General features: G+C 39.8%; 3 protein-coding genes across 3 annotated transcripts; all 3 read left to right on the top strand.

Annotated features, from left to right (window-relative positions):
- On the top strand, positions 424-15,198 carry LOC18780880 (probable LRR receptor-like serine/threonine-protein kinase At5g63710). Its single transcript, XM_020562467.1, has 8 exons — positions 424-489; positions 831-974; positions 1,196-1,267; positions 1,396-1,461; positions 2,367-2,437; positions 13,258-13,401; positions 13,680-14,021; positions 14,711-15,198. The coding sequence occupies exons 2-8, from the start codon at positions 883-885 to the stop codon at positions 15,196-15,198; spliced, it is 1,275 nt and encodes a 424-aa protein (XP_020418056.1). The 5' UTR covers positions 424-489; positions 831-882.
- Positions 16,473-20,031, top strand: LOC18780129 (putative disease resistance protein RGA3). The gene is made up of 3 exons (XM_007214087.2): positions 16,473-19,395; positions 19,481-19,576; positions 19,689-20,031. The coding sequence occupies exons 1-2, from the start codon at positions 16,577-16,579 to the stop codon at positions 19,536-19,538; spliced, it is 2,877 nt and encodes a 958-aa protein (XP_007214149.2). The 5' UTR covers positions 16,473-16,576; the 3' UTR covers positions 19,539-19,576; positions 19,689-20,031.
- Positions 23,152-23,670, top strand: LOC109948987. The gene is made up of 2 exons (XM_020563129.1): positions 23,152-23,424; positions 23,508-23,670. Exons 1-2 carry the CDS (start codon positions 23,153-23,155, stop codon positions 23,599-23,601), a joined length of 366 nt encoding a protein of 121 aa, XP_020418718.1. The 5' UTR covers position 23,152; the 3' UTR covers positions 23,602-23,670.

Here is a 27,100-nt window from a genome sequence, read left to right as displayed (position 1 = left end):
GCTCACAGGGTTTCTGTGTTCTACCTTATCTACTGCCGTACTCACATGGTTTCTGTGTTATGCCTTACCTAAGTCCAAGAATTTTTCATTTTTCATTTATTAGAATTGTAATATAAACAAAAGTTCTTTTCACCAGCCATTTATGGTTCTACATACAATTTCGTTCTTCACTTACGATAATGTGCAGGTGAAGCATTGATCGATTTGCTTAGGGCACTGAATGATTCCAGTGGCCGAATAACAGATTGGAATTATAATCTCGTTAGCCCCTGTTTCTTGTAGAAATGGAAATGTCATATCCCTGTAAGTTAAACTAAATTTTATGATCATGAAAAATATATATTTTATTAATATCGCCATCTTTGAAAATCATTTATCATTGCAGTACATTTAGTTTGTGAATGTACTACTTTGCAGGAGCCTGGCATCTAATGGATTTTCTGGAACGCTTTCTCCTTCGATTACTAAACTGAAATTTTTGGCTAGCCTGTAAGTCAACTTCTTGATGCATTAGTATTCTGGGCTGATGGTGTCAGAAAATGTAACATTGGCTGAAACCTGATTTTGGATCACTAGTATGTGCTCTGGTACCGAGAGAGAGAGAGAGAGAGAGAGAGAGAGAGAGAGAGAGAGAGAGAGGGAGAGAGAGAGGGAGAATTTAAGTTTTCCCTTTATCATTGTAACTTTACATACTGTCAACCTGAGTCATAGAAAAAAGTGGAATATAATACCAATGCCTTCATTATTGTAGTTCTTGTTTGTTTAATTCTGAAGAATATATTTTTTTGCATCCAGTCATGAATTTTGATAAAATAACTTTATTTATGCAGGGACTTCCAGGATAATAGTCTAACAGGCCTGTTACCCATTTATCTTGCCAACATGACACATCTACAGAATCTAAATCTTGCAAACAATAATTTCAGAGGTCCTATACCCAATACCTGGGGTCAACTGTCCAATTTAAAGCATTTGTAAGGCTGCATTTCCCTTCCTAAAATATTCCAACTTTCTTATTCGTCTATATATGTAAAATGTTCTTGTATTTATTGGGGATTTGCCTTGATCTGTAGCAGTTACTTATGCTGTTGTCTTATCTGAGTGTTCTACAACTGTTTATATTGGAAAGTACTATCTTGTGAACACTTTCCTGTTCTCCAGAAAAGAAAATTTAATCATCTCACCTGTGCTTCAGGGTATTGAGGGGTAACCACATATCTGGACATATTCCGGATTCACTTTCAAATATTAGCGGGTTGACTGAACTGTAAGCAATTCCTTTTTTTCGCAATCCTGCTGTTTGACTTATTGCCTAAATATAATTGCATGCCCATCTGAGCTTGCACACTGTGTGAAATTCTTTACCATTTATTAATTCCTTTTTTTTTTGGGCAGGGATCTTTCATCGAATGAGTTAACCGGAAGAGTTCCAATGCAATTCTTTACAATTCCAAAATTCAAGTAAATCCCATTAAACTCTGATTCTCATTTCCTTTTATATTCCCTTGTATTGATGTATTGGCATCAGCAATAATTACGAATTCTTATTGTAAGAGAGTTAATGGGGATTACTTATATATATCCGTGTTTCTATAATATGGTTAACCACACTAGTGGATAACCAGATTTTGCACGGCCAGTTTACCAAAATGCACTAGCCGGGCGACCTTGGTTATCCGCAAATACGGTTAACCCTGTTATAGAAAATTGGATATATATATATATATCATACTCATATAATATATATTATTTTTAAATACATCCTTGTTTTGTGTTTGTCTGCATGCTAAAGGAGTTATGCGAAGGATGTCTTTGTTTAATTCCTTCACTGGAGAGATAGGTTTATGTGGCTAGAGCTAGGGGAAAAAGATGATTATATAGGAGGGATACGGATGGAATTAATAAAAAGAGTGGGAAATTATTCGGTTATGTTCTCTCGTTCCTGAGGGAATTGAAACCACCAGCTGAACTGAGCTGGATTTTGAACCGTATGACCTTAATTTTTGTCAAAATCCTAACCAAACTAGCTGGTTCGGTCTGGTTCAGTCTGGTTTCGCCCACCCCTACTGTTGGTGTAGGACTGGGCTGACTTCTGGACTGCCACTTATAATAGTTTCATCAAGCACGAGTATCATTTTGGATGTATATATATTATTTTTCAAATGCTTAAATTCCTACTTATTATAATAAAAAATGGCGTAAACTCCTTTGGTTCCAATGTTGTGTAAAAATTGACCTTTCCGTTATTATGATATTTTCCTTCAGCATTGCGTCTACATTCTATAATTTGCAACTTACTGTATACTTGTCCAGTAGTTATATTATATATCCTTAATGGTTTGCTATTAATTGTTTTATCCTTACAGTTTTACAGGAGCACGTCTTGCTTGTGGTTCTAGCTTGAAGCAGCCTTGTGCTTCTGGCTCTGTTCTCCGAGGTTTATTCTTTGTACAACTCTACTATTTCAGTTTACCAACTATGTTTGAACACTAGTACGATTTACTATTTGCGCGACGAAGACGTTTTCGTCGCGCAAACAACACTATTGCGACGAAAAAGACAGAAAAATAGCGGGACAAAAATAATCGTCGCGCAAAAAGTGTATGCGCGACCTATATTAATTTCGTCGCGCAAAGGAAATAGAAAAAAACCCGGTTTTTTTTTTGGCGCCAAAATCTTGCGCGACGACAAAAATCGTCGCGCATGCCAATATTGCGCAACGAATAAATGATTCGTCGCGTAAAGATGGACAGAAAAGGGACCCCTTTTTTTTCGCGGGTAAAAAATTTGCGCGACAGAAGTTGTCGTCTCGAAAGACAACTTAGCGCGACGAACAATTGTACCGTCGCGTAAGAAAACGAGGGATATTTTTTTTTGGCGCCAAAATGAAGGGCGGGTAAAATTTTTTTTGCGCGACGGATTTTCGTCGTCGCAAAAAGTTGAATGCCGGTGAGCTCTTGCGCGACGAAATTAATATTAGGCGCGACGAAATGTAAACCATGTGCGACGAAAAATATAATTTGCGCGACGAATGTTTGTGCGACGAACAGTGTTCTTCGTCGCGCAAAAAAGCAGATGTCGGCACGTATTTGCGCGACGGAAATGTTGTTTTGTGCGACGGAAAAGTGTCCTTTTGCGACGGCTGTTTGCGCGACGAAATTTACTCTTCGTCGCGCAAAGTCCTTCTTCTTCATATTAGTATTTGCCATTGCAGAGGCAGAATGCAGAAATTGCATTCTGCCTCTCTCTCCTCTCTCTCACTCCTCCTGCCGCTGCTCTGCTGTGAATTCAGTACGTTAATTGGATATGTATTTTTTGTCATTAGTTTAAATGTATTAATGTAAATTCGTACTAACGCTATTAATTTTGTTCTCGTTAGGGATATCTGTGATTAGTGGAGAACGATTGAGAAGGTATGTTATTGTAAAAGTTTGTTTGTTAAGTTTGTAATTTTTTTGTCAAGTTTTATGTGTATAATGTTGTGAAATTGTGCGTGACGTAGCACAATGTATTTGTGATGTACGAAGTTAATTGAAATTAACTTCGTACTTTTATTTTTATGTTTAGTAACACGTAGTTTCCCGTTCGAGATTAGTTGGATTTCGTGCATGGATGCGTAAGGCATGACTGCGGTCCAATTAATTCTTGAATTGTCCCATTATTTGGACAGTTTGGTAATGCATAGTGTTGTCACATAATCTTCGGCTACAGGATTAGGTTTCGATTGTGGAGATTTCGGTGTCATCTCGGTACGTTCTTCGGGTGGTACGTAGGTATTTATACCTATGCCCACTTCAAGAACTGTGCCGAGATGCTGCCGAAATTAATCCACGTCGAAATCTAATCTCATGTAGCCGTAGGTTACGTGACAGGACTATGCATTCCCGAATGGGATAGGGCCCTTACCGGAGGCATAAGGTGACATTATAACTTCGTATGAAGTTGTTGTGATTGTTGTGTCATGATTGTGGTTTCAGGAATTATGAGCAGAAGGTGGATACAGAACCCAAATAGATGCGCAGACGAATACTTGGATGGAATCGAGGATTTTATTGAGTTTGCACGTAGACACAATCCGGGTGCAACTAGAATCCGTTGCCCTTGTAGGAGGTGTAACAACACGTTGTGGGAGACAATTGAAAATGTTGGATTTCATTTAGTAAGGAATGGAATGATTGAAACATATATCATTTGGAATCTTCACGGCGAACAAGTAGACCATGCTTCGTCTTCAAATGCCCCAAGAGTGGACAATGTTGAACCTATTATGGATCATAATGATCAAGTCATGGGTATTATACAGGATGCTTTTTCATTCGCATCGACCAACATCAATCAGGAAGGGGAAGATGACGTGCCTACACCAATAGACAGTGCGGAGTTTGAACAGTATGAAAAACTGTTAAAAAATGCCAACCAAGAGTTATACCCGGGGTGCGAGAGCTTTTCCGTTCTCACTGCCATTGTGGAGCTAATGCACGGAAAAATAAAGTATCGTATGTCGAACTTGTGTTTCGATTACTTTTTGGGGGTTTTCAAGAGAATGCTTCCGACGGACAATTGTTTGCCGAAAGATCATAAACATGCACAGAAGGTGTTGCACGGTCTTGGATTGGGTTATGAAAAAATCCACGCTTGCAAAAACAATTGCATGTTATTCTACAAAGAGCATGAAACGTTGGATACATGCCCTATATGTAATGAGTCGAGGTTCAAAATGACATCCCAGAATAGAACGACTAAGATACCACAAAAAGTCATGCGTTATCTGCCCCTTAAACCTAGGTTGCAGCGATTGTATATGTCGACGCATACTGCCACAGACATGAGATGGCATAAGGAAAAACGGGTAGACGATGATGTGATGCGGCATCCTGCAGATGGGGAGGCATGGAAAGAGTTCGATCGAACGTTCCCCGAGTTTGCTACTGATCCCCGAAATGTTAGATTGGGACTTGCCATTGACGGATTCAATCCGTATGGGGTTCTAAACCAACACCACAGCACTTGGCCGATTTTCGCATTCCCATATAATTTGCCGCCTTGGAAATGCATGAAAAAAGAATACATGATGATGACTGTTTTGATAACTGAGGATCCTGGCAGGTCAATTGATGTGTACTTAAGGCCTCTGGTTGATGAGCTGAAGGATTTATGGACAAACGGTGTTCGCACGTACGATAAAGCAACTGGGAGGATGTTCACTTTGCGAGCAGCAGTTATGTGGACTGTGAATGATTTTCCAGCATATGCAATGGTTTCTGGGTGGAGCACAAAGGGTTATATGGCATGTCCTGTATGCAAGGAAGATGTAACTTCTGGTTGGCACGCGGGAAAAGTTTGTTACCTTGGTCATCGGAGATGGTTGCCATGGGACCACGAGTGGCGAGAAAAAGATAAAGAGTTCGACGGGAACACAGAGCGTCGCCTCAGACCTAGAGAATGGTCCGGTGATGAGATCTTGGAACAGCTGAACCGTTTGGATTTTGCTCTGTTCGGGAAAAAACAGTTAGTCGGACCAGACCTTCTACACATTTGAACTGGACGCACAAGCCTATGTTTTTTGAGCTCCCATATTGGTCGAAACTGAAATTGAGGCACAATCTAGATGTGATGCATGTTGAGAAAATGTATTCGACACATTGGTGGGCACGATTCTAGATATCGAGGGAAAGACGAAGGACACGATCAAAGCTCGTCTTGATTTGGAAAGAATGGGCATACGAAGGGGTTTATGGATGAATAGGGACAGTGATAAAGCTAGAAGGGATCTTGCATTCTTCTCTATGAAACCGAATGACAAAAAAGAGTTTCTAAAGTTTGTATTGTCTGTCAAATTTCCCGATGGGTATGCTTCTAATATCGCACGTTGCGTGAATGTCGATGGGGGTAAATTTACTGGACTTAAGAGCCATGACTGCCATGTGTTTATGCAACGCCTACTTCCTGTGGGTATTCGACACCTACTGCCGGAAGATGTGGTGAAGCCAATCATCTTGTTATCCAGATTTTTTTCCCAACTGACGGCAAAAACATTGCGAAGGACGGACATGTTTCAGTTGCGCCATGACATTGTCCAAGTCCTATGCAAGTTTGAGATGATATTTCCTCCAGCTTTCTTCACAAGTATGATGCATGTGATGGTTCACTTGCCAGAAGAGGCATTGCTTGCTGGTCCTGTCAACTATCGCTGGATGTATCCAATAGAAAGGTATATAATCATTTTCCTTTGTGCATGCATCATTATCACAGGCTTGCTAATTTGTATCATATCTTTTTATTTTGACAGGCTTCTCGGAGAGTTGAAAAAAAGTGTACGCAACAGGGCCAAGCCCGAAGGATCAATTATAGAGGCTTGGGTTCAATATGAGTCGCTTACTTTCTGTGGAATGTATTTAAAAGATGTGGAGACGGCTTTCAATCGTCCTCAGCGTAATAACGACGGAGGTATGAGAAAGGAAAAACTTTCTGTTTTTGCCCAAAGCGCACGGCCCTTTGGAGATCCTGGACGAGGGGAGTCGTTTTCTAGAAATGACATGGAAGTAGCGCATTGGTTCGTACTGAACAATTGTGATGAGATAATGGCATACTTAGATGAGCATGAAGAGATGATGAAGCGAGAATATCCATCACATTTAGTTGCCCAGAAACAACGTGAATTATTTCCACAATGGTTTTTGGAATCTGTAAGTTATAAGTGTTTTGTATTTGACAAATATAAATTGTAGTATTTAATTTTATCAGACTAACATGTGAATGATTTTCTATTATATTAGGTGAATAAGTTGAAATCATCGAATTCCCCCACTTACAGTGATGAGTTATATAACTTGGCCTTCGGCCCGATTCGCGCTGAATTGTTTTCGGGTTGTTATATTAACGGCGTTAAATTTTTGGGGGCTGCACGAGATGACAAGTTGTGTACGCAAAATAGCGGTGTCCATGTCCCAGGTGGAGGCGAAAGTACGAACATTGATTTCTATGGCAAACTCACAAATGTCGTTCATTTGCTTTACAAAGATCGATACCAAGTGATCATGTTTAAGTGTCGATGGTTTGATAGCAACCCAAATAGGCCGGGAAGTGTTAAAATCGACCATGGCTTACTATCTATGAACATTAACAGAACTTGGTATGATGACGACCCTTATATTTTGGCGAACATGGCAACACAAATTGTGTATCTAGATGACCCTAAAGCCGGCAGCAGTTGGAAAGTTGTTCAGAAGATGGATCATAGGAACGTGTATGCTATACCAGAACTAGACCTAACTGACAACGACGTCGACAATGTGGCTGACCAACGTTTAGAATCATCAATGGAAAATGATGCGGAAACACTTCGAGATACACATGTTATACAAGAACCGTTTCAAATCCAAGGAGTGTCTTCAATCGAAATACCGATTCAGTCAATTACAATTGACCTCGGGGATCTTCCAAGATTCGATGTTGCAGTGGGCATGAGCAGCGAAGATGATGTAATTATAGTAGACGAGGAGGAGGAGGATTGGGAGACCGAAAGTGATGATAGCGACGATAACGAAAGTTATTATAGTTCAGATGATGAATAATTAAATTTGATGTAATTTTATTACGTTACTGTACAGACTTTGTGTAATACAAATGTTTGAATATATATAGTACAAATATCCAAACCTTATATATGTGGAAAACTGACACTTTATTCAAATAAATTTAGTTATAAAACATTGGTAAATCAATATATCCAAACCCTTTTAATAATCATTTTTTATTTTTATTTTTGACAAAACAAATTTTTAAAATGAAAATGATACAAAATTTGTTATAAAACATTGATCAATAAACATTTTTATATAGAGTTTGAAAACTATTGACAATAAACATTTTGCAAAACAGAAAACCCTTGCGCGACGAAAAGGACCTCGTCGTGCTATTTTTGCGCGACGAAGCAACCCGCGTCGTGCAAAGTTAGCGCGTCCAAAAATACACTAGTCGCGTGAAGTTAAAACATTGCGCGACAAAGTGTCTTCCGTCACGCGCAAAAGTTTGCACGACGATAAAACTGTGTTCGTCGCGCAAATATATATCATTTTATAATATATATTACATATACACATATATATTTGAAATTGACGATCGAGTTGGAGTATTGTATTCATATAGGGTCATGGAGTGTAGGTGTAAAAATTCATCAAAATCAGAGTTAAAATAACCGTTAAATCATCAGTTTTCATTTATAACCGTTCACAAGTTTTGTCCCGTTACTTGATCTCTGAATGTTTTATTTTTTCGATTTTTGGGGTGTAAGATCTCGAAGTACAAATAAACGAGTTTGACGGCTGGATTGCTGAAACTACTTTTGTAGAATGCGTTTGCCATATCAACCATATATTCACAAACAATAAATAGTTTACTTATACGTTCGTTAAATATAACATCACCTTATGTCATATCACCCTAGTGTAAACATCTGAAATTGAAGATCAAATTCACTAATTGTATTCAAATAGGGTAAAGAAAAGTAGCTGCAAAAAATTATACAAATCAGAGCTAAAATAACCGTTAAATCATGACTTTTCATTTACAACCGTCGATCAGTTTCGTCATGTGACTCGATCTCTTAAAGTTTGTTTTTGTCGATTTTTGGCATATACGATCTAGAAGTGTAAAAAAAAAAGTTTGCCGGTTGGATCATGAAAACTAGTTTCGGGTTGAGGGTTTCTGCGGTTTAGGGTTTAGGGTTTAGGGTAAAGGGTTTGCGCGACGAAACAACGTATTTGGTCGCACAAGGCCTGAATTGCGCGACGAATACAATTCAGTTCGTCGCGCCATACCATAACTTTCACATTTTACTCTGTCCCTCCTTGGACACTTAGTGGAAATTTTTTTAGGGTTCTTGCGCGACGCATTAGACTCCCTTCGTCGCGCCATATCAGCCAATATTTCACATTTCACATTTGCCTGTCTTCCCCCCTGGACACTTGGCGGAAATTTCCTTGCGAGGTATTGCGCGACGAAATCTGTCTCCGTCGTCGCGCAATATCATTCATACTTTGACATTTTGGAGAGTTTGCGCGACGCTAGTTTTACATCGCGCAATCTCAGCCAGCCCTGTCTCATTGGACAGACAGACATGTCATTTTTTTTTTGCGAGGTTTTGCGCGACGCTCTGTATGCGTCGCGCAAACCCTAGTACCAAATTCAGGCGCGACGCTCTGTTTGTACGTCGCGCAAGAATTCCAACTCGCCCGCTAAACCCTAAATCCCAAATTTTGGCGGACGCCATCATTGCGCGACGAAATATGTGTTTGTGCGTCGCGCAAAAATAAAAATTCGCCCGCTAAACCCTAAATCCCAAATTTTGGCGGACTGCCAACATTGCGCGACGAAACATGTGTTTGTGCGTCGCGCAAAAATAAAAATTCGCCCGCTAAACCCTAAATCCCAAATTTTGGCGGACTGCCAACATTGCGCGACGGACATATACGAATATTCGTAGCGCAAAAACGACACTTTCACCAAATTTTGGCGGATGAATGACTTTGCGCGACGAACATTAATTTTATTCGTCGCGCAATAGCCATTTAAAAATTCTTGCGCGACGCTACTTTTGCTTCGTCGCGCAAAAACGAATAAAATTTCGGAAACCACGCGATGGCCTCCTTCATCCCCAGACTTCTGAAATTCCTCCCCGCCGTCTCTCTCCCCGCCGTCAGCTCAGCCTCCTACCCCGGTGGATTTGGACCGCGCCCGCTACGTTGGTGGTACCCCGGAGCTCCCCCGCCGTCGCCGTCAAGCCAGCCGCTGCGAATTCTTCGGTTTTCACCGAATCGGCTCCGCCGTGTTCTCCCTCCTCCGGCGACCAATTCCGACACCTGAGGTATGGTTTCTATCCTATTTTTAATGCTTTAGCTGATGGTTGGGTAGGATTTCTGAATTTGTTGCACTAGGGCACTTAATTTGAAACCCTAAGTTTCGGCCGGATTTTGATTTTCAATTCCGGCCACTTCCGGCCATTTTTCGGGGTATGTCCGAGAACAAAAGTGGCTCCAATTGATGTTTTGAACCTAGGATAGGAACCTTGCCCCTTAGTTTTAAGTATTTTCCGGCGATTGGTATCGCTTTGGACACCCGCGCGCTGCCGGCGCGTGGGGCGGCGCGTGGGTTCCTGTAGCAACCCGATTTCGGTCCTAGTGCATTCCTGTAGTTGTCACGAGCGCATAGGTGTTTTCGGATTAGAATTTGGTTACCGTTTGCGCCTCGAATGGATTTTGCCTATTGTGCGATTTCCGGGGTTGTTATGTTCGGACCGTTGGATCGAACTCAAACTCACGTATGTTGTACCTTGTATTTCTTGGATCGTCTACGATTCGACGGATCGTGGATCGGAGTCCCGGATACTCCGAACTCGCAAACCCTAGGTCAATAATGTGAATGAAATTGTATGTGTTTTCAAATATTCGTATATTTTATTAATTTGTATGTGTATTAATGAAAATGTGCAGATGTCAGACCTGATTACACGTCGTAGGGCGGTGACGACCCCGCAGAGTACGGCGCCCCCGACTCAGCCGACATCTGCTGCCACTGCTCCAGCATCTCCTGCCACTGCGCCGGCACTGATGGACCACTTGGCAGTTGCACCTGCGAGGTCCCAGGGGCCTGCCTCATCCGCGTCATCAGTGGCGCAGCCTGTTAGTGCCAGGCGGCGTCATCGGCTCGGCAGCACCACCGAGACCACATCCACTGATGCGTCGGGGTCACAGCCAGGTATAGCTTTCCTTTTTCTCCAGTTAATTTTATTTTTTATTTCTTGTTTTGTGTGTGTGTGTGTGTGTGTGTGTGTGTGTGTGTGTGTATTTGATTGTTAACTTTGTTATTTGTTTAACATTCATGTCATCTTTCTTTGCAGCCAAGAGGAACACCCGAGGGCCGTGTCGGCAGTTGAAGACGGCGAAGGTCACCCAGGTGACCAACAGTCGTATCAACATCGGATACGACGAGCGACATCGGGCTGCACCGACGGCGGAGTTGCATAGCTCCTTGGCCCACGACATTGGCCACGTCGTGCGGACCCATTGCCCGATGCAATGGAAGTCTTGGAGGGTCATGCCTGACGAGATCCAGGCGGAGGTTCGCGGCCAGTTGTCGGTATGTACCTTACATTTTCATTATTTTTCTTTAAAATTGTGTATATTTCTATTACTTAACGTATCTAATTAATTGATTGCAGACGAACTATAACTTGGAGGATCTCGACGAAGAGTCGTTGACGTACGTCAACAGACTCTTCGCTGAGAGGTACAAGCAGTGGAAGAGCGACTTGCACCACCATTTTCAGGCCTATGATGATCCGCAAGTCGCTCTTCAGGAGGGTTGCCCGAAGGAGCTTGAGGGGCGGGAGGATAGTTGGGAGTGGCTCTGCGCTCATTTTCAAGCGCCCGAATTTGCGGTATTTTTTTAATTATATTTGTTTAATTATTACTTATTACTTATTAATGTTTATTTTATTTTTTTATTTCATTATTATTTAATTTTTTATATTTTAACTAATACGTTTCATTTTTTGTATAACAGAATAAAGCCCAAGTGAATAAGGGTAATAGGAAGAAGAAGACCCTTCTCCACCATTCCGGCTCCAGACCCTTTTCGTATAGGATGGATGCACGGCGTCGGGTAATAATCACAAAATTTTTATTTCATTTTTAATGTCATTTTTATTAATTTATTTTTTTCATACTAATATTTTTCTTCTCTTGTTCAATTTAGGAGGGGTCCAAGTTCCCAGAGATCGACGTCTTTGGTGACGTTTATGTTCGACCCGGGAATGAGTTGGCCGAGTCCCTTCATGTAAGTATTATTTAATTTTAATTCTTATGTTACGCATTCAATTTATATGCATGTTTTAATTTATATTTTATGTTATGTTCAACAGACGACGATGGTGGAGAGGAGCCAGCTTGTTCTTCAGGAGTCCGCCTCCCAGCTTCCTCCCGAGACTCCGATCGAGTCTGTGGCTCCTCCACAGGATGCTGGATTTCAGATCTTGACGGAGACGTTGGATCAGACTCTCGGGAGGAGGCCGGGGACATATTGTCGAGGGATGGGGAATGCCCGGCGGAGGGAACCTCGACCTCGTTCATCGGCGCAGTCAAACAGTCAGGTCACTGCTTTGACAGCACAGGTGGCCACTCTTCAGAGCCCGATGTCGGTCATTCTGCAGTCTCTCGTACAGCTGGCATTCCAGTCCCGCGTTTTGATGCGCCGACCTCTGAGCCCGTCCATCCCGGGCATCCCCACCAGACCACTGCCCCGGTGAACGCCCCGCCCTCCGAGCCGCATACTGGCGACGACTCGGTTGATTTTGATTCATTATTTGATTAGTGTATTTATTTTATTTGTAATACATTTATTTTATTTTATTTTATAACAAAATTTTATTCTAATTTATTTTTATTGCAATTTCATTGTTTAATCAATAAAAAGAAACCAATTTTATTTTAAAAAAAAAAAAAAAAAAAATTTGTAATATTATTTTTGCGCGACGGAAAATATTTCGTCGCGCAAACCAACATGTAACAAAAAAAAAAAATCAAATTTTTTTTATCTTTTTAAATTCATGCGCGACGAACACATACGTCTCGCAAACACGTTTTGCGCGACGAAACATTTCGTCGCGCAAGATATTTGGCGACGACATATATGTTCGTCGCGCAATTATATGTGCGACGAAAACTTTCTCATCGCGCGAATTGTTCTGCGACGAACATATACGTCTCGCGAACACATTTTGCGCGACGAATAATATTTCGTCGCGCAATTCCCATCGTCGCGCAAATGTACGTACGCCGCATACTTGATCGTCGCGCAAATACTTTTGCGACGAACAGTTGTATTCGCGCGAATTGTTCTGCGACGAACATATACGTCTCGCGAACACATTTTGCGCGACGAATAATATTTCGTCGCGCTAATGTACGTGCACCGCATACTTTATCGTCGCGCAAATACTTTTGCCACCAACAGTTATTTCGTCTCCACACCGTTGGTGCAACGATGGTTTACCCGTCGCACAATTTTGCGCGACAAAGGGTTTTACCTCGTCGCGCAAAGGCTTTCTTCACGATCTTCGCGCGACGGAATGTGCGCGACGACTTTTTTGTCGCGCTGAAATTGGGGCGACTAAATCATACTTTGCGCGACGTTTTTTTCTTCGTCGCGCAAAGTGTAAAATGTAGTAGTGGAATAACCTAAGATTTTAAAATTTGGCAGTTTCAACCAAGAAATCAAAACTTGGAACGGTTATAACTTCGGCAAGTTGTGGTGTAACAGTAATTCTTTTGATTGGGGCTCTTTTCGCTTATCGATATTATCGCATGCACAAACTAACACATGATGTCGTTGTTGATGTTACAGGTAAATTTTCCTTACCTTTTACTTTTGAGATGACTTTCAGTTTGTACTAAGCATCATTATGGAAATTTAAATTTGAAATCATCTCAACCTAGTTAAGTTAGAATCGATCCCCACCCTTTGTAAGTCAGATGTGTAAATAATCACTTACCAAGTTTGATTTATGTATTCATTTAATCTGTATTCAAAAGTCCAAATGCCTGAAGTCGCATCACGAGCTACACAATCTTGTCAAACTAACATCTACTCCACCCCCTTTTCTTATTTTAATGTAATTTTAGGTGAAGATGAGTGCAAAATTTCCTTTGGCCAGTTAAGAAGATTTTCTTGGCGTGAAATTCAGCTTGCTACAGATAACTTCGATGAAAGCAACATAATTGGACAAGGGGGCTTTGGAAGAGTTTACAAAGGTGTCCTCTCAGACAATGTAAAGGTTGCAGTGAAACGCCTTACAGATTATAACAGTCCTGGTGGAGAGGCTGCATTCTTGAGAGAAGTACAACTAATTAGCGTTGCAGTTCACAAGAATCTTTTACGTTTGATTGGATTTTGTACAACTTCATCTGAGAGAATCCTTGTTTATCCATTCATGAAAAATCTTAGTGTTGCGTATCGCTTGAGAGGTATGTCCTAAAAGAGCATTGCTTGAGTTTACTTTTCTATTTCCCCTCTGCATTTTTCAGTGTGAGTGGCTCTGAATTTACAACCATGGTTTGAACTTCTTTTTGTGCTTGGTAAGTGATTAGAAGCCCTAATTCAGTGTTCAGTCCCAAAAGAAAGAAGAAAAAATCATTGCTGTTGCCATGTTCTGTTCCATTTGAGAGCCTGTAATTTTACTTCTGTTTTCGTGGTTTAATTTAGCAATAGAATTCTGCAACATATTATGACATGAGGTACCATCCTTGAAATTTTTTCTGAGGTGCTCCCTAATCCTTACTTCCTTTGTTGTTTTTCTTGGTAATTTTACTTACACCCATTAGGTATCGTACGGTCAACCTCACCTTCCAGCCCATACTTATGGAGGAGGTCTTTCATCGCACGTATTGATATATAACCACCATTTTGTGATTCAAATTCCCAAATACAAATTTCTGTTTTCTTCAACCAACTCAATATTCAAGTAAGGACATCCTGAACACCCCCCTCCCTACTTCTTAAGGGGGGAGATAGGATTTACATCATTTGTATTTTATGCTTGTTCATTTGGAGGTTAATCATCACTTAATTCTTTGGAATGGCATATCACGATTCTCATATATCTACTGTTCAATATTTTTAATTCATAACATTTTCTTCCTGATATATGTGTTAGATTTAAAACCTGGTGAGAAAGGCTTGGACTGGTCAACAAGGAAACGCATTGCTTTTGGTGCAGCCCATGGCTTAGAGTATTTACATGAGCATTGTAATCCTAAGATTATACACCGTGACTTAAAGGCTGCAAACATTCTTCTAGATGATAATTTTGAGCCCGTTCTTGGAGATTTTGGGCTAGCAAAGCTGGTTGATACAAAATCAACTCACGTTACCACTCAAGTGCGTGGTACCATGAGTCATATTGCCCCAGAATATTTGTCCACTGGAAAATCGTCAGAAAAGACTGATGTTTTTGGATATGGTATCACACTTCTCGAACTTGTCACTGGTCAGCGTGCTATAGATTTTGCTCGGCTTGAAGAAGAGGAGGATGTTCTTCTGCTTGATCATGTAAGATTTATAGTCTCCTACATAATTAGTTCATTTCTCAAGTTTTCTCTGCCTTTCTCTGAAGATTTATATAATCCTTCATGGGATTGTTAGAAAAGGATGTCTACCCCTTTTAGTTGGTGAGCATGCCACTATTCAATTTTACGAACTAGTAGTAGAAATTATGGGTCAATGGAACCTTTTCTCTAGGCTGGGGATAATACCATGAGGGGGAAGTCACAAGACCACAAATTGGCAGGACTGAATGGAGATGCTAGAAAGAAGATTGTCAGGCATGGCATGCTCCAAAAATCCCAGGCGACTTTAGATACATAGAATATTTGCATAGATTTGGGCTGGGACCTTGTCTAACATTGGGTGAATGAGAGTGTTACAAGCGGTACTTAATTTGGGCTAAAGAAACTTAACTGCAATATATTTATGCTCCATTGATAATCATGAGAGTGTGTGATGTGATAGTGACTGTGGTGTTTCTTGGGGAACAAGTAGCAGCTACACCTAAAACTCTCAAATGTGTATTCTTCTCCTAGTTACGAGAAGTGGACCTTAAGTAAAGTAACTAAACCTAATAAAGTCCAAATAGGAGACTACAAATTAGGTTATATTTAGAATTCACACTAACACTCACGCTCAAATTGGTGAACACATGCCTCCAATCCTCAACTTGACCAATGAGTTGTAACACACCTTATTTTTTAATTGTCTTGGAGAGAATATGGACTAATTGGTCTTTAGTCTTCACAAATGGAATATTAATTGTCTTTATTTTTTAATGAAATGTCTATCCACTTAAACATCTACGATCATTATTTTATACATTATCAATCACAATAGTTCATAGATTCCTTGTACCATTATTCTGTACTCCACCATCTTTTGCTTATTGCTATGCCAAGTGAGAAATTACCTCCAACCAATCTACTTGATGTAGAGCTCATGACAATGATACTACCTGCCCAATGACTTATGCTTAGAGAACATAAGTCATTTTCTTGTTGCTAACTTTAAATATCTAAATATATGACTTACATCATTTACATAATCTTTACTGAAAACATGCACGAACTGACTAAACTACACTCAAAGTATATGTCACGAGGTGTGTGTGACAAATAAATCAATTGTCCAACCAATCTTTGATACATTTCTTTATTCAAGTAGGTAGAGTTCAGGTAAAAAATATAGAATGTGAATGACAGTCTGGCGATTTATGCACTACATCTTGGTAATGCTTATTAAGCCAGCTGGCGCACTAATCTTGTCTTGTATGGTAAGGTCAAGAAAGACAGTCTGGCGCACTCACCAGCCCCAGATTAGATATTTCTTAAAAATTGACTTGGAGTTTGCCTTGAAGACTTACTCAGCATATAAACTGGGCAGAAGAAAGGGAACACCGCAACACAAACAATTATCCCCAAATCAGTTCTTCTTCATAAACACTGCTGTCAACCATTTTCTGAAGCTCAAAATAATGGCTGGTGCGCTCATTTCCCTGCTGCTAGAACGGTTGGCCTCGACAACCTATGAATACATGGAAGGAGATGTGAAACGTGTTTTGAACGTTAAGGAAGATGTTGAGAAATTCACTCGGACTCTCCGAGTTATTCAAGCTGTGCTTGAGGATGCAGAGCAACGCCAAGTGACGGATCAAGCTGTCAAAATCTGGTTGGATGAGCTGAAAGATATATCCTACCAGATGGTGGATGTGCTGGATGAGTGGAACACAAACATTCTCAAACAACAAGTTGAGAAGCAAGAAAGAGAAGGTGATCCAAATGCTCTTGTTACAAGGAAGAAGGTACGTTTCTCTAGTTTCTCCCCTTACTTTTGTCTTGGCAAAATAAAAGATCACCTTCTCCATGACATTGCTCTGAAAATAAAAGATCTGAATGATAAGTTAACTGAGATTTATGAGGAAAGAAAAAAGTACCAGTTTCTAAGCAAAGAATTAGGCATTCAACAACCTCAACAACCTCAACGACCTCAAACTGCATCTTTTGTCGATATATCTGAGATATTTGGTCGAGAAAATGAAAAAAAGGATTTGATAACACACTTGTTGAGTGATAGTAGTGCGGAAGGGAAGGGGTTCCTTATCATCCCTATTGTCGGGATGGGAGGCATGGGCAAAACAACTTTAACCCAACTAGCCTATAATGATGACCGAGTCAAAACCCATTTTGAGTTGAGGAAATGGGTTTGTGTTTCAGACCCTTTTGATGAGATTAAGATTGCCAAAGCCATTATTGGTAAAAACGCCCCAAATTCAAATGAGTTGGATGAGGTCTTGCAATGTATGTCTACATCCATCCAGGGCAAAAGGTTTCTTCTTGTCCTGGATGATGTATGGACCGATGATCCTAAAAAGTGGGAACAATTAAAGGTACCATTAATCCAAAATGGTGCTAAAGGCAACAGAATATTGGTGACCACAAGAAAACATGAGGTTGCTGACATGATGAGAGCAACAAGAAACAAGATCAATCTGGGAGAGTTGAATGATGAATGTTGTTTGTCAATCTTCAATCACATGGCCTTTTGGGATAGGGATGTACATGAGTTTGGAGATATTAGTAAGGAAATTGTAAAGAAGTGTAAAGGTTTGCCTCTTGCTGCAAAGACTTTGGGTAGTCTCATGCAGAATAAGACAAAAATGGGAGAATGGAAAGAAGTTTTGCATAGTAAGATATGGGATCTAGAGAAGGTCGAGCAAGAAGTTTTCCAACCCCTATTCCTAAGTTATAATGATTTGGCCCCAACAATTAAATGTTGTCTTTTATATTGTGCTACTTTTCCAAAAGATCACAAGTTTGAACGAGATGATTTGATTAAACTTTGGATGGCACAAGACTATGTTATTTCGAAAGGGAATAAAGAAAAGGGAACAACGGGTGATGCAGTTTTTGACAACTTAGTGGCACGGTCATTTTTCCAAGATTTTGAGAGAGATCCTGACACCGGTACCATTATAGGTTGCAAAATGCATGATATTGTGCATGACTTTGTACAATTTCTCACCAAGAATGAGTGTTTGATTATCGATCATGGTGAGGAAATTACCAGTGAATCAAAGGTATTTGGTGATAAGGTTCGTCATTTAACCTTGAGATATATTCCTGAAGGTCCACTTCCACTTTTTATCTCATCTTACAATTGCAAAAATCTCCGCACGCTCGCAACTTTTGATTCAAGAATTACTACCATAGACCCAAATTTAATTTTACAATTGAAATGTCTTAGGACATTAAATTTGAGTCGTAATTCCATCGAAGAACTCCCGAAGGAGATTGGTGAATTGATACATTTGAGGCATATTGATTTGTCTTCCAATCATATACTGAAGAAATTACCAGACACTATTTGTGGTTTGTACAATTTGTCAACCTTGCGCCTTGTGGGCTGCTCTAAACTTACAAAACTGCCTGAAAACATGGGAAACTTGATTAACTTAAAGCATCTTTATGTTAAGTATTGTGGTCTTCTGGAGTCGTTTCCCAAAGTGATAGGGAGATTAACAAGTTTGCAAACACTAGATGTGTGTCCATGTGGTGGCGACAAAGATGAAGCATTCCAAATTGGGGATCTGAGAAACTTGAACCTTGAGGGAAGTCTGCAAATACGACTTCAGGGGGATGCCACAGATAAGAGCGAGGTTGAGAAAGCACAATTGTGGGACAAAAAGCTATTTAATCTCACTGTTGATTTGGATGGGCAGACAGATTTGGAAATACTGAATGCCTTACGACCGCACCCAGATTTGGAATCTTTAGGGATTTTGTGGTCATTTGGCACCACGTGGCCCAATTGGATTCAGTCTTTACACAATTTGAGATTCCTTACTGTTGATGGGGGGACACTCTGTGAATTTTGGCCTCTTGGGAAATTGGAATGCATTGAAAGACTGGCCCTATACAGTATGTCAGGAGTGAGAAAGGTCGGTGTTGAATTTTTGGGATTAGAAGATCAAACCTCATTCAGAATTAGATCACCCCAAATATTATTCCCAAAATTGAAACAGCTCCACTTTTACGACATGTCGAATTGGGAAGAGTGGGAAGGCGTGGAAGAGTGGACCAAAGAAGATTCTGAAATTACAATCATGCCATGCCTTTCTGAGTTGAGAATTGTCGACTGCGAATGTCTAAAAGCACTGCCAGACTTCATCTTCAAAACACCACTGCGGACTCTTGACATCATCACATGTTGGAGACTTGAAGAGCATTACGAAGAAGGCAGTGGAGAGCGGGCCAAGATTTCTGCTAAGATCCCAAACATCCACATTTCATCCGGGTAATTGAACTCTAGCAATCTCTTATTTACCTACTTATGTATGAATTCCAACAATGATCATATTTGTTTCCTTGAAAATCTTCAGAAGGTTACTCGCTAGGCACATGTATGAAACAGCTCTCTCGGCGGTGGTGATATCATGATTTTTCTATGAAGAGGATTTTTCAAATGAGTATGAAAGGTGCTTTGATCTGCCTAATTTAGTGAATCTCCCTAAAAATTTAATTCCCGAATTGAGAAATGATTGCGAGAAGCAAATTAAATGATCAACTATGTATGTGTCATCATTTCAGGGACCCTTTTGAAGCAATTAGAGTGATGTAAATCATCAAGTGTCAGCCTACGGAAGTTCCAATAACTGAAATTTTGATTATTTTCATCACTGCCTTGACAGAGACATGGTAAATTTGGAAGGTCTACTGAGCTTGATGATTGCCCTGATTTTTTTGTTTTGTAAGCACCTTATATTTAACTAATCTACTGGTGTATTGATCATTTGCAAAACTTCCTTTGTGTCATTAATTTGTAAAATGTACTCTTGAGGAACTGGTGAATTTGGCTTTCTCTTATTTTATTGTGTATCAGTTCCCAGTTTTTCTGTTCCTCTAGAAGATGTGTTTTGTTTGCCTTGAGTAACTTTGATTTGGTGTGTGTTCTTAAGCTAGAAAAGTCGTTAATATCGTTAACCTTGCCTTCAATAACTAATTCATAGAAGAAGAGGTAACTTGTTTTGAACGTGAAGAAAGAAGTTGAACCATTCGTTGGCAATCTCAAAGCTATTCAAGCGGATGCAGAGCAAATGCAATATCTTCCCTTAATGTAACTTTGCTCTAAATATACTTCACGAGGCCCATTGGTCTCTTGGATATGGAACTTAGGGAGCTTCTATAGTGAGTGGGAAGTTATAAGGGGTGTTTTTGAGGGGTATGTAAGAGCCGTTGGATTTCATCCAACGGTGAGTTTTTAAAAGAGGGTGCATGTAGAATCGGGTTGAAATCTAACCCGTTAGAAACCCAACTTCAGTTGTTCCCCTCTTTCCCTCTCTGTGAAAAACTGAAGCCTTTCTTTTTGAATGTAAAGCAAACCCACAATTAGAAGGATCCAAATCTCCCAAACCTTATAGTCACTCGATTGTCATTAGCTCGTTGGGAGGCCTGCGATCTATAGTATCCTGGGTATTACGAAGAATGGCTCTTACCTAGCTGTTGCCCTGTTTTGATTCTATGGCTCAAGTGAAAACCCCTTCTCTTTTTCATTCAGCTGACAAGATTCCAGATGAAAGCAAAGTAGCATATCTGTTTTTGTAGCTATAAGCCGCAGCAGCAGTTGTTCCTCGATTTTGGTAGAGATGGAGTCTCAAATACCAAAGAGTCTTCTCTAATGTCCACCACAGTCTTTCAAGCTGACTGACTTCAGAGCTCCCGATTGATTTTGAGAGGTAAGTTCACTTGCTGGATTGATTTTATTGGGTTAGGTTTATTTTTTGTGAGGGTGGGAAATTCGTCATTTGTGGCATCAATAATGTGTCATTTCCTTATGAATATTCAATATACTTAGTTCATTGTTGTTGGTCGGGGTGGAAAATTTTGAAATGTAGGTAAAAGAACCTAAACTTAGGCGTAATGACATTAGGAGTAAGCAGTTGGAGAGGATATTGGGTGAAGTTCTGTAATTGGTGGTTTGAATTACATTTGTGTTCTTAGTTGAACATGTTGGTTCTAATGTTATTTTGACCAGATTATTTCACAAGAGATGACGTAACTTTTATGAAATTTTGCTTGTGTTTTGTGTAATCGGAAGTTAGGCTATGCGTATTTTGTGTCAATTTGGGCAATGTTTTGTGTAAGTGGAATGCATTGATATGTTGTGATGCAGTAATGACTGATTAATGAATGAATAATTGCTATACAGTAATATAGAAGTGGATCAATAATATACGTAGATAAAATGTTTGGGGGCTCAGAGAGTGATGAATGTGCAACAGCTAATGGGAGGGTTTATATTCCTGAAGTAAGAAATGAGGAAACACCAGCAGTTGGGATGAAGTTTGACTCGCTTGACCTCGTTTACAATTTCTATAATAGATATGCATTCTTGGCTGGCTTTGGTATTCGACTTCATTCTAGCTTTTGGGGGAAAAATAAGAAAGAGATTTTGAGGAAAGAATTTGTATGTTGCAAACAAGGTGCATACAGGAAGGATGAAACTCGGGAGAGAAAAAGACAACGGGGAATAAGTAGATGCAATTGCAAAGCTAAGATTGTGGTTGTGAAGACAAATGGGAGCAAGAAGTATACCATATCTCTTTTTGCAGAGGGACACAATCATAAGATGACACCCTCAGAAAGAATGCATTTATTGAGATCACACCGTCATATTTCAGATTCTACAAAAGTACTCACAAAACAGTTGGGTTCAGTTAATATTCCCATTCATCAGAAGGTAAGTATTTTCGAGGTGCAATCCGGAGGAATGGATAAAATCGGTTTTATCAAAAAAGATATCTACAATCTTGAATGTAGTGTGAATGGGAAGCTGAGGAACCACGATGTTGAACTAGTGACCGAGTATTTTATGGCTGAACAGAAAAAAAATGAGGCTTTTTATTTCAAGATTGAGGGAGATGGGCATGACAGGTTTAGTCGATGTTTTTGGGCAGATGCAACTTCTAGACGGGCGTATGGGTTTTATGGAGATGTTGTTGTATTCGATACCACATTCAACACGAATCGATACGACTTGACATTTGCACCAATGTTGGGAGTTAATAACCATGGTCAGACAATTGTCTTAGCATGCGCATTTTTGAGCAAGGAAACGACTGAGTCGTTTGTTTGGATGTTTGAGGAGTTTAAGAAAGCCATGCCAGGTGGGGAACCTAAAACGATCATTACAGATCAAGATGCGGCAATCACATCAAAGTTCTGTTAAGTTACCACGTGACGCTTATAAGGAGTATTGGCGTGAATTTCAGAAAGCCATATGGGATACTGACAATAAGGATGAGTTTGATGCAAAATGGAATATTGTGGTTACAAAGGCTGGTTTGACTGACCATCCATGGCTAAGTTCAATGTTTGATTTAAGGGAATCTTGGGTTCCAGCCTACGCACGACAATTTTTTGCCGCTGGAATGTCAAGCAGCCAAAGAGCGGAAGGTTCTCATGGTTTTTTCAAGCAATACATATCAAGGAGAAATTCGTTGATGGATTTCATAATACGATTTGAGAGGGCACTTTCTCATCAACGTGAAAAAGAGTTAGTTGCTGATCACGTAGATGCATTTGAAGTGGCTCAATGTCTTCTACCGATGCCAATGAACAAACAAATGGCTACCTTGTACACAAGGACAATGTTTCAAAAGTTTGAGCAAGAACTAATACAAAGTACAGCATGTTTCCTAGAGCTCAAAACAGAGGATGCTTGTAAAGTTGTGTTCAACCTGAGCGAAAGGAAAAATTGGGAAACAAGAGTGGCAGAAGTCGTATATGTCAAAGATTCTGACCACGCATCGTGTAGCTGCAAAAGATTTGAATTTGTTGGAATTATTTGCAAGCACATCCTAGCATTGTTCAGAAGGGACCAGATTGAATATATGCCCGATAAATATATTTTGAAGAGGTGGAAGAAAACTGCGAAATCTGGATTGGTGTCAGATGCAAATGGCAACGAAATTAAAGACTGTGCAGATCCTGGCCTTCTAATAAAGCGGAGTACAATGTCTCGACTTGCTTCAGATGTGGTTGATGATGCATTAATGAGTGAAGAAGGATGTGAGCTACTGTCAGAGACTCTAAAAAGTTTGCAGGTGAAGTTGAAGTTGCTGAAGGATGGACCAAGTAATAACGAAGTTGGAGGGTCCAGCTCTCAAACACAATATATGAAAGACCCTAAGAGAGTGAGGTGCAAAGGAAGGTCGAAAGGAGTAACGGGAGCAAAGGAAAAGGCAATGAAGCGAGGGATTAGACACTGTCGGGAGTGTGGACACATTGGTCATGATAGAAGACAATGCCCAGCCTTGAACACACCGTAAGATGCTAACACTATTTGTAATAACATCTAAAATATGAAAAGGTAAAATTTTTATGTGCTTGTGTTTGATGTTTATGCAGGACATCACCGTCGAACAATGACGAATCAACTCGAATTCATCATAGTGACCCATTATTCGACGATTTTGACAGGATGCACGGACCAACTGAATGATTTATATTTGTATTAGACGAAATGTGGTTGTTATGAAGATTAATGATCAGGTGAAGTTTTATAGATTCAGTTTTTGAATGTAATTGTGTTTTTGTTCATGTCCACCGATGAGCTCTTACTATGTCTACTGGTAATTGAAATGAAAATTTGCTTGGTTTCATTCTTCCATGAAATTTGGAGACATGTTAATTTTACGTCTTCTCCCTATTTATAAATTTTCATAGACATTTGATCAAGTATGAAATTTGTAGTTATGTGAAGAAGCAATGACTTTTACCATGTAAAATGGGCAGTTTAGGGTGAATTTTGTTTTAACAGAGATTCATTTTTCAAATCCTCAGGGTAATGCAGCAATTACAGCAGCCAGCTGTTGTTTCCATTACCAGTAATCATTTCCAGCAGTAGCCACTTTTTCTGACTGGTTATTAGGGGCACGATTTTGTACACTTTTGTAAGTGAAGGATACTTGAAGCACTTTGTTGGAACAGAGCAAATAGAAAGCAGCGGGTAAAAAAGAAACATAACATTGCAGCTAATTACATTTGGATACTTAGGTGAAAAATATTAAAGGGTACACTAACTTACATAAATACTCATAATTCCACACAGAAAAGAACATTTGATTGCAAAACATATTATGTGCTTCCTCATAGCAATACCACGATCTCCCCAACCAACTGAACAACGGTAGCCACAATCACTGGGTCGTACTCGTCAGCTTCTTCTTAGCAGGTCTCACATGCTTATGGCCACTCATATCCCTAGTGATATACAGGAAATAAATCTTCAGCAATATTTGGAATTTTATTATATATAAATAAACCATAAACCATTCAGTAAACAATGTATAGCACATGTTATGTTACTTATGACTCACGTGTCAGTTTTTTTTGAACACATTAGTACGCCAGCTCTTTAATGTAAATGGACATGATAAGGAGCATTTACTGATTCCCGGCTTTCTGTGATATTGATTGCTTATTGAATAATATTTCCATATTTGCAAAATATAATGTTAGACATTATAACACATGATGACTTGCAATACATAGTCCCAATAATTATATATGAAGCAAATGAAACTGATATTTGTGTTATTTTAAGTTAGATAATGACATTAAGGGAGTATATGTGCAATACCACGGTCACCCTCAACCAACTGAACAGCGGTAGCCGCAATCACTTAGTCGTATTGGTCGGCTTCTTCCGAGCAGCTTTGACGTGCTTATGGTCATTCATGTCACCCCCATCGTCTAGTATCTCTCTCACAGCATCAGGGGACACATAGTTCCAATCATAACTTGTATGAGTAGTTGCCGCAAATGCTCGGAATTTGTCGAATCCTTCGTTGAATGCCAACTCCAGTTCAGTATGGTGCTCTTCGCATCGCATATGGTTCATCAAACAACCTTTCATTTCATCATTCATTACTGTATCCAACTCCTCAGCTTTCAGCTTCCTGCTATGACTCAGCTTCAAGTACTTGTTCTTTTGGGATAACGCTTTGTTCACCCTAATGTTAAGATCAGCCAAAATTGCCTCGTCTTCAACACATTTCTCGTGCCATGAATTGATCAGTCTGGAATTATAATCCAGCTTGCCACTGACTGCATGTATTGCCTCTAATGGATCATCGGAGTCCCCCTCACTCCCAAATGATGTTGAAAAAGGAAGGGGTCGGCGAGTACAATGTGGAAATAGAACCTGCGACTCCAATTTGTCATCTTCGATTGTGTTGTTGGCGCCTGAAGAGGTTGACATGCTTGAATAATCCTCTTTGTTTTGGGAGGATGAGGATTGCATATGCAATTTCGTTTGAGAAAGGGTACATAGGTTTATAGACCAACATACCAAAGCTTGTGTGTAGTCAACATATGTACTTTTTTGCGGGAATTTTTTAAAAATAGGTGTCAGGTTTTGCTTTTCAAGCATGTCATCCTCACACTCTCCTGACACCACTGATAGTGGTTGAAAGAAACTCAATGGAAGTGACATCTACTTAGTTAACTCAACCAAACTAGTTAGGATTCAACTTAGATTGTATCAGACCAAAAATTAATTTATACATTCTCAACCAAATATTTTTTGGCGGGAACCCTTTTCTTGGTATTACTATCACCCCTTTCATATAAATTCTCGTTCCACACAAAACTCACTCCTCCACCGAATCTGTCTCCATCTACTGATACTCTCTCAAGCAAACTAACTCATTCCCCCCAAAGAATGAGCATAAGCACAACCAAGTTTGATGTGAGCATAATAAACACCCCTCCAAACAAAGACCGGCTTCGACACGCAAGTGAGTCACCAGACAAGCAATGTCACATTCCTAGACAGAATGACCATTTTGTTGGAAGTTTTGAGTCAGAAAGAGTTGTTACTTTTTGGAAGGAGAGGCATCTTCAACTTGGTGTTGAAATCCAAAGGGCAAGGGCACGTTTGGAATTTGTGGAAGGCCAAATTGAAGATGACAAAAGGCAGGCCAATCTGGATAGGGCGAAGTTACAGCGCATGAAGCGTAGACACAAACGACTTCGGAGTGTAGCTGTTCAAAAATACAAGAACTCATCTAATGCAGTGGAGTCAAATAAGCGTGTGATGCAAGCTGGATTCGACTACTTCCGATCCTATGCAAAACTCGTCGTACCCGGGTTTGATTGGTCATCTATTACCGTTTCCGACGTCACCAAATATACTCAGCAAGGGAAGTAACCATTTTGGTTCTCGTGTTTGAGCAGAGGCAAATCAGTGGAATTGGAATTTTCGTTACACTCTGCTTCAAAGCTATTTTGATGCTAACTACTATGGAAGATTTAAACCTTAATATTTTGATGTCTTTAATTACGAAAACAGAAGATGCAAAGAGCCCATCTACTTCAGTCATATGTTGCTGCCATGTCCATTTGTTTTTGATCACGTATCAGATTTGGACATGGTTGCATCATATGCAATGTTGCCTTTATTTATTATATGTTAGGACAAGGTTTATGGAAAAGCTTTTGTGAGTGCGTTTGCAAGGTTATGGAATTATTATGTACCATTTATATATTGTTTTTTGTACTGGTTCATCTCCTACTATTTCTTGCTTTCTTTATATTTTATGTTTGTGGAATCCCTCTCAAAGTTAACATATACTGTGAAAAAAATATTATGCAACTGATTATATAATCACTCATATAGACTAGGACAAATATTCAGTAAGGGTTTTAAAATTGCTTCACTTGTGTGAGGTTATTGAGAAAAAGTATGGCATTATTTATGTGATTGGACATGATTGAAAATATATTACTGATTCCCAATGCGGCGTCATATGGACAACTTATTGAATACCTGTGACGTGTTAATAACTCTAGGTGCAGTTGCATGTGGACAACTTATTGAATACGAACTGACGTCTTGAAAGCTCTAGGCGTAGTTGCAATGATGGCTTCAAAGCATGTGCAATTATTATTTCTGTACATTATTATAACAAAACATATTATTATATATAGTGAAACTA

This window comes from Prunus persica, chromosome G4 (genome assembly GCF_000346465.2).
Source record: "Prunus persica cultivar Lovell chromosome G4, Prunus_persica_NCBIv2, whole genome shotgun sequence".
NCBI classification, from domain to species: domain Eukaryota; kingdom Viridiplantae; phylum Streptophyta; class Magnoliopsida; order Rosales; family Rosaceae; genus Prunus; species Prunus persica.
Note: the sequence above shows the minus strand (reverse complement) of the source record. Positions and strands in the feature narration are given on the sequence as shown.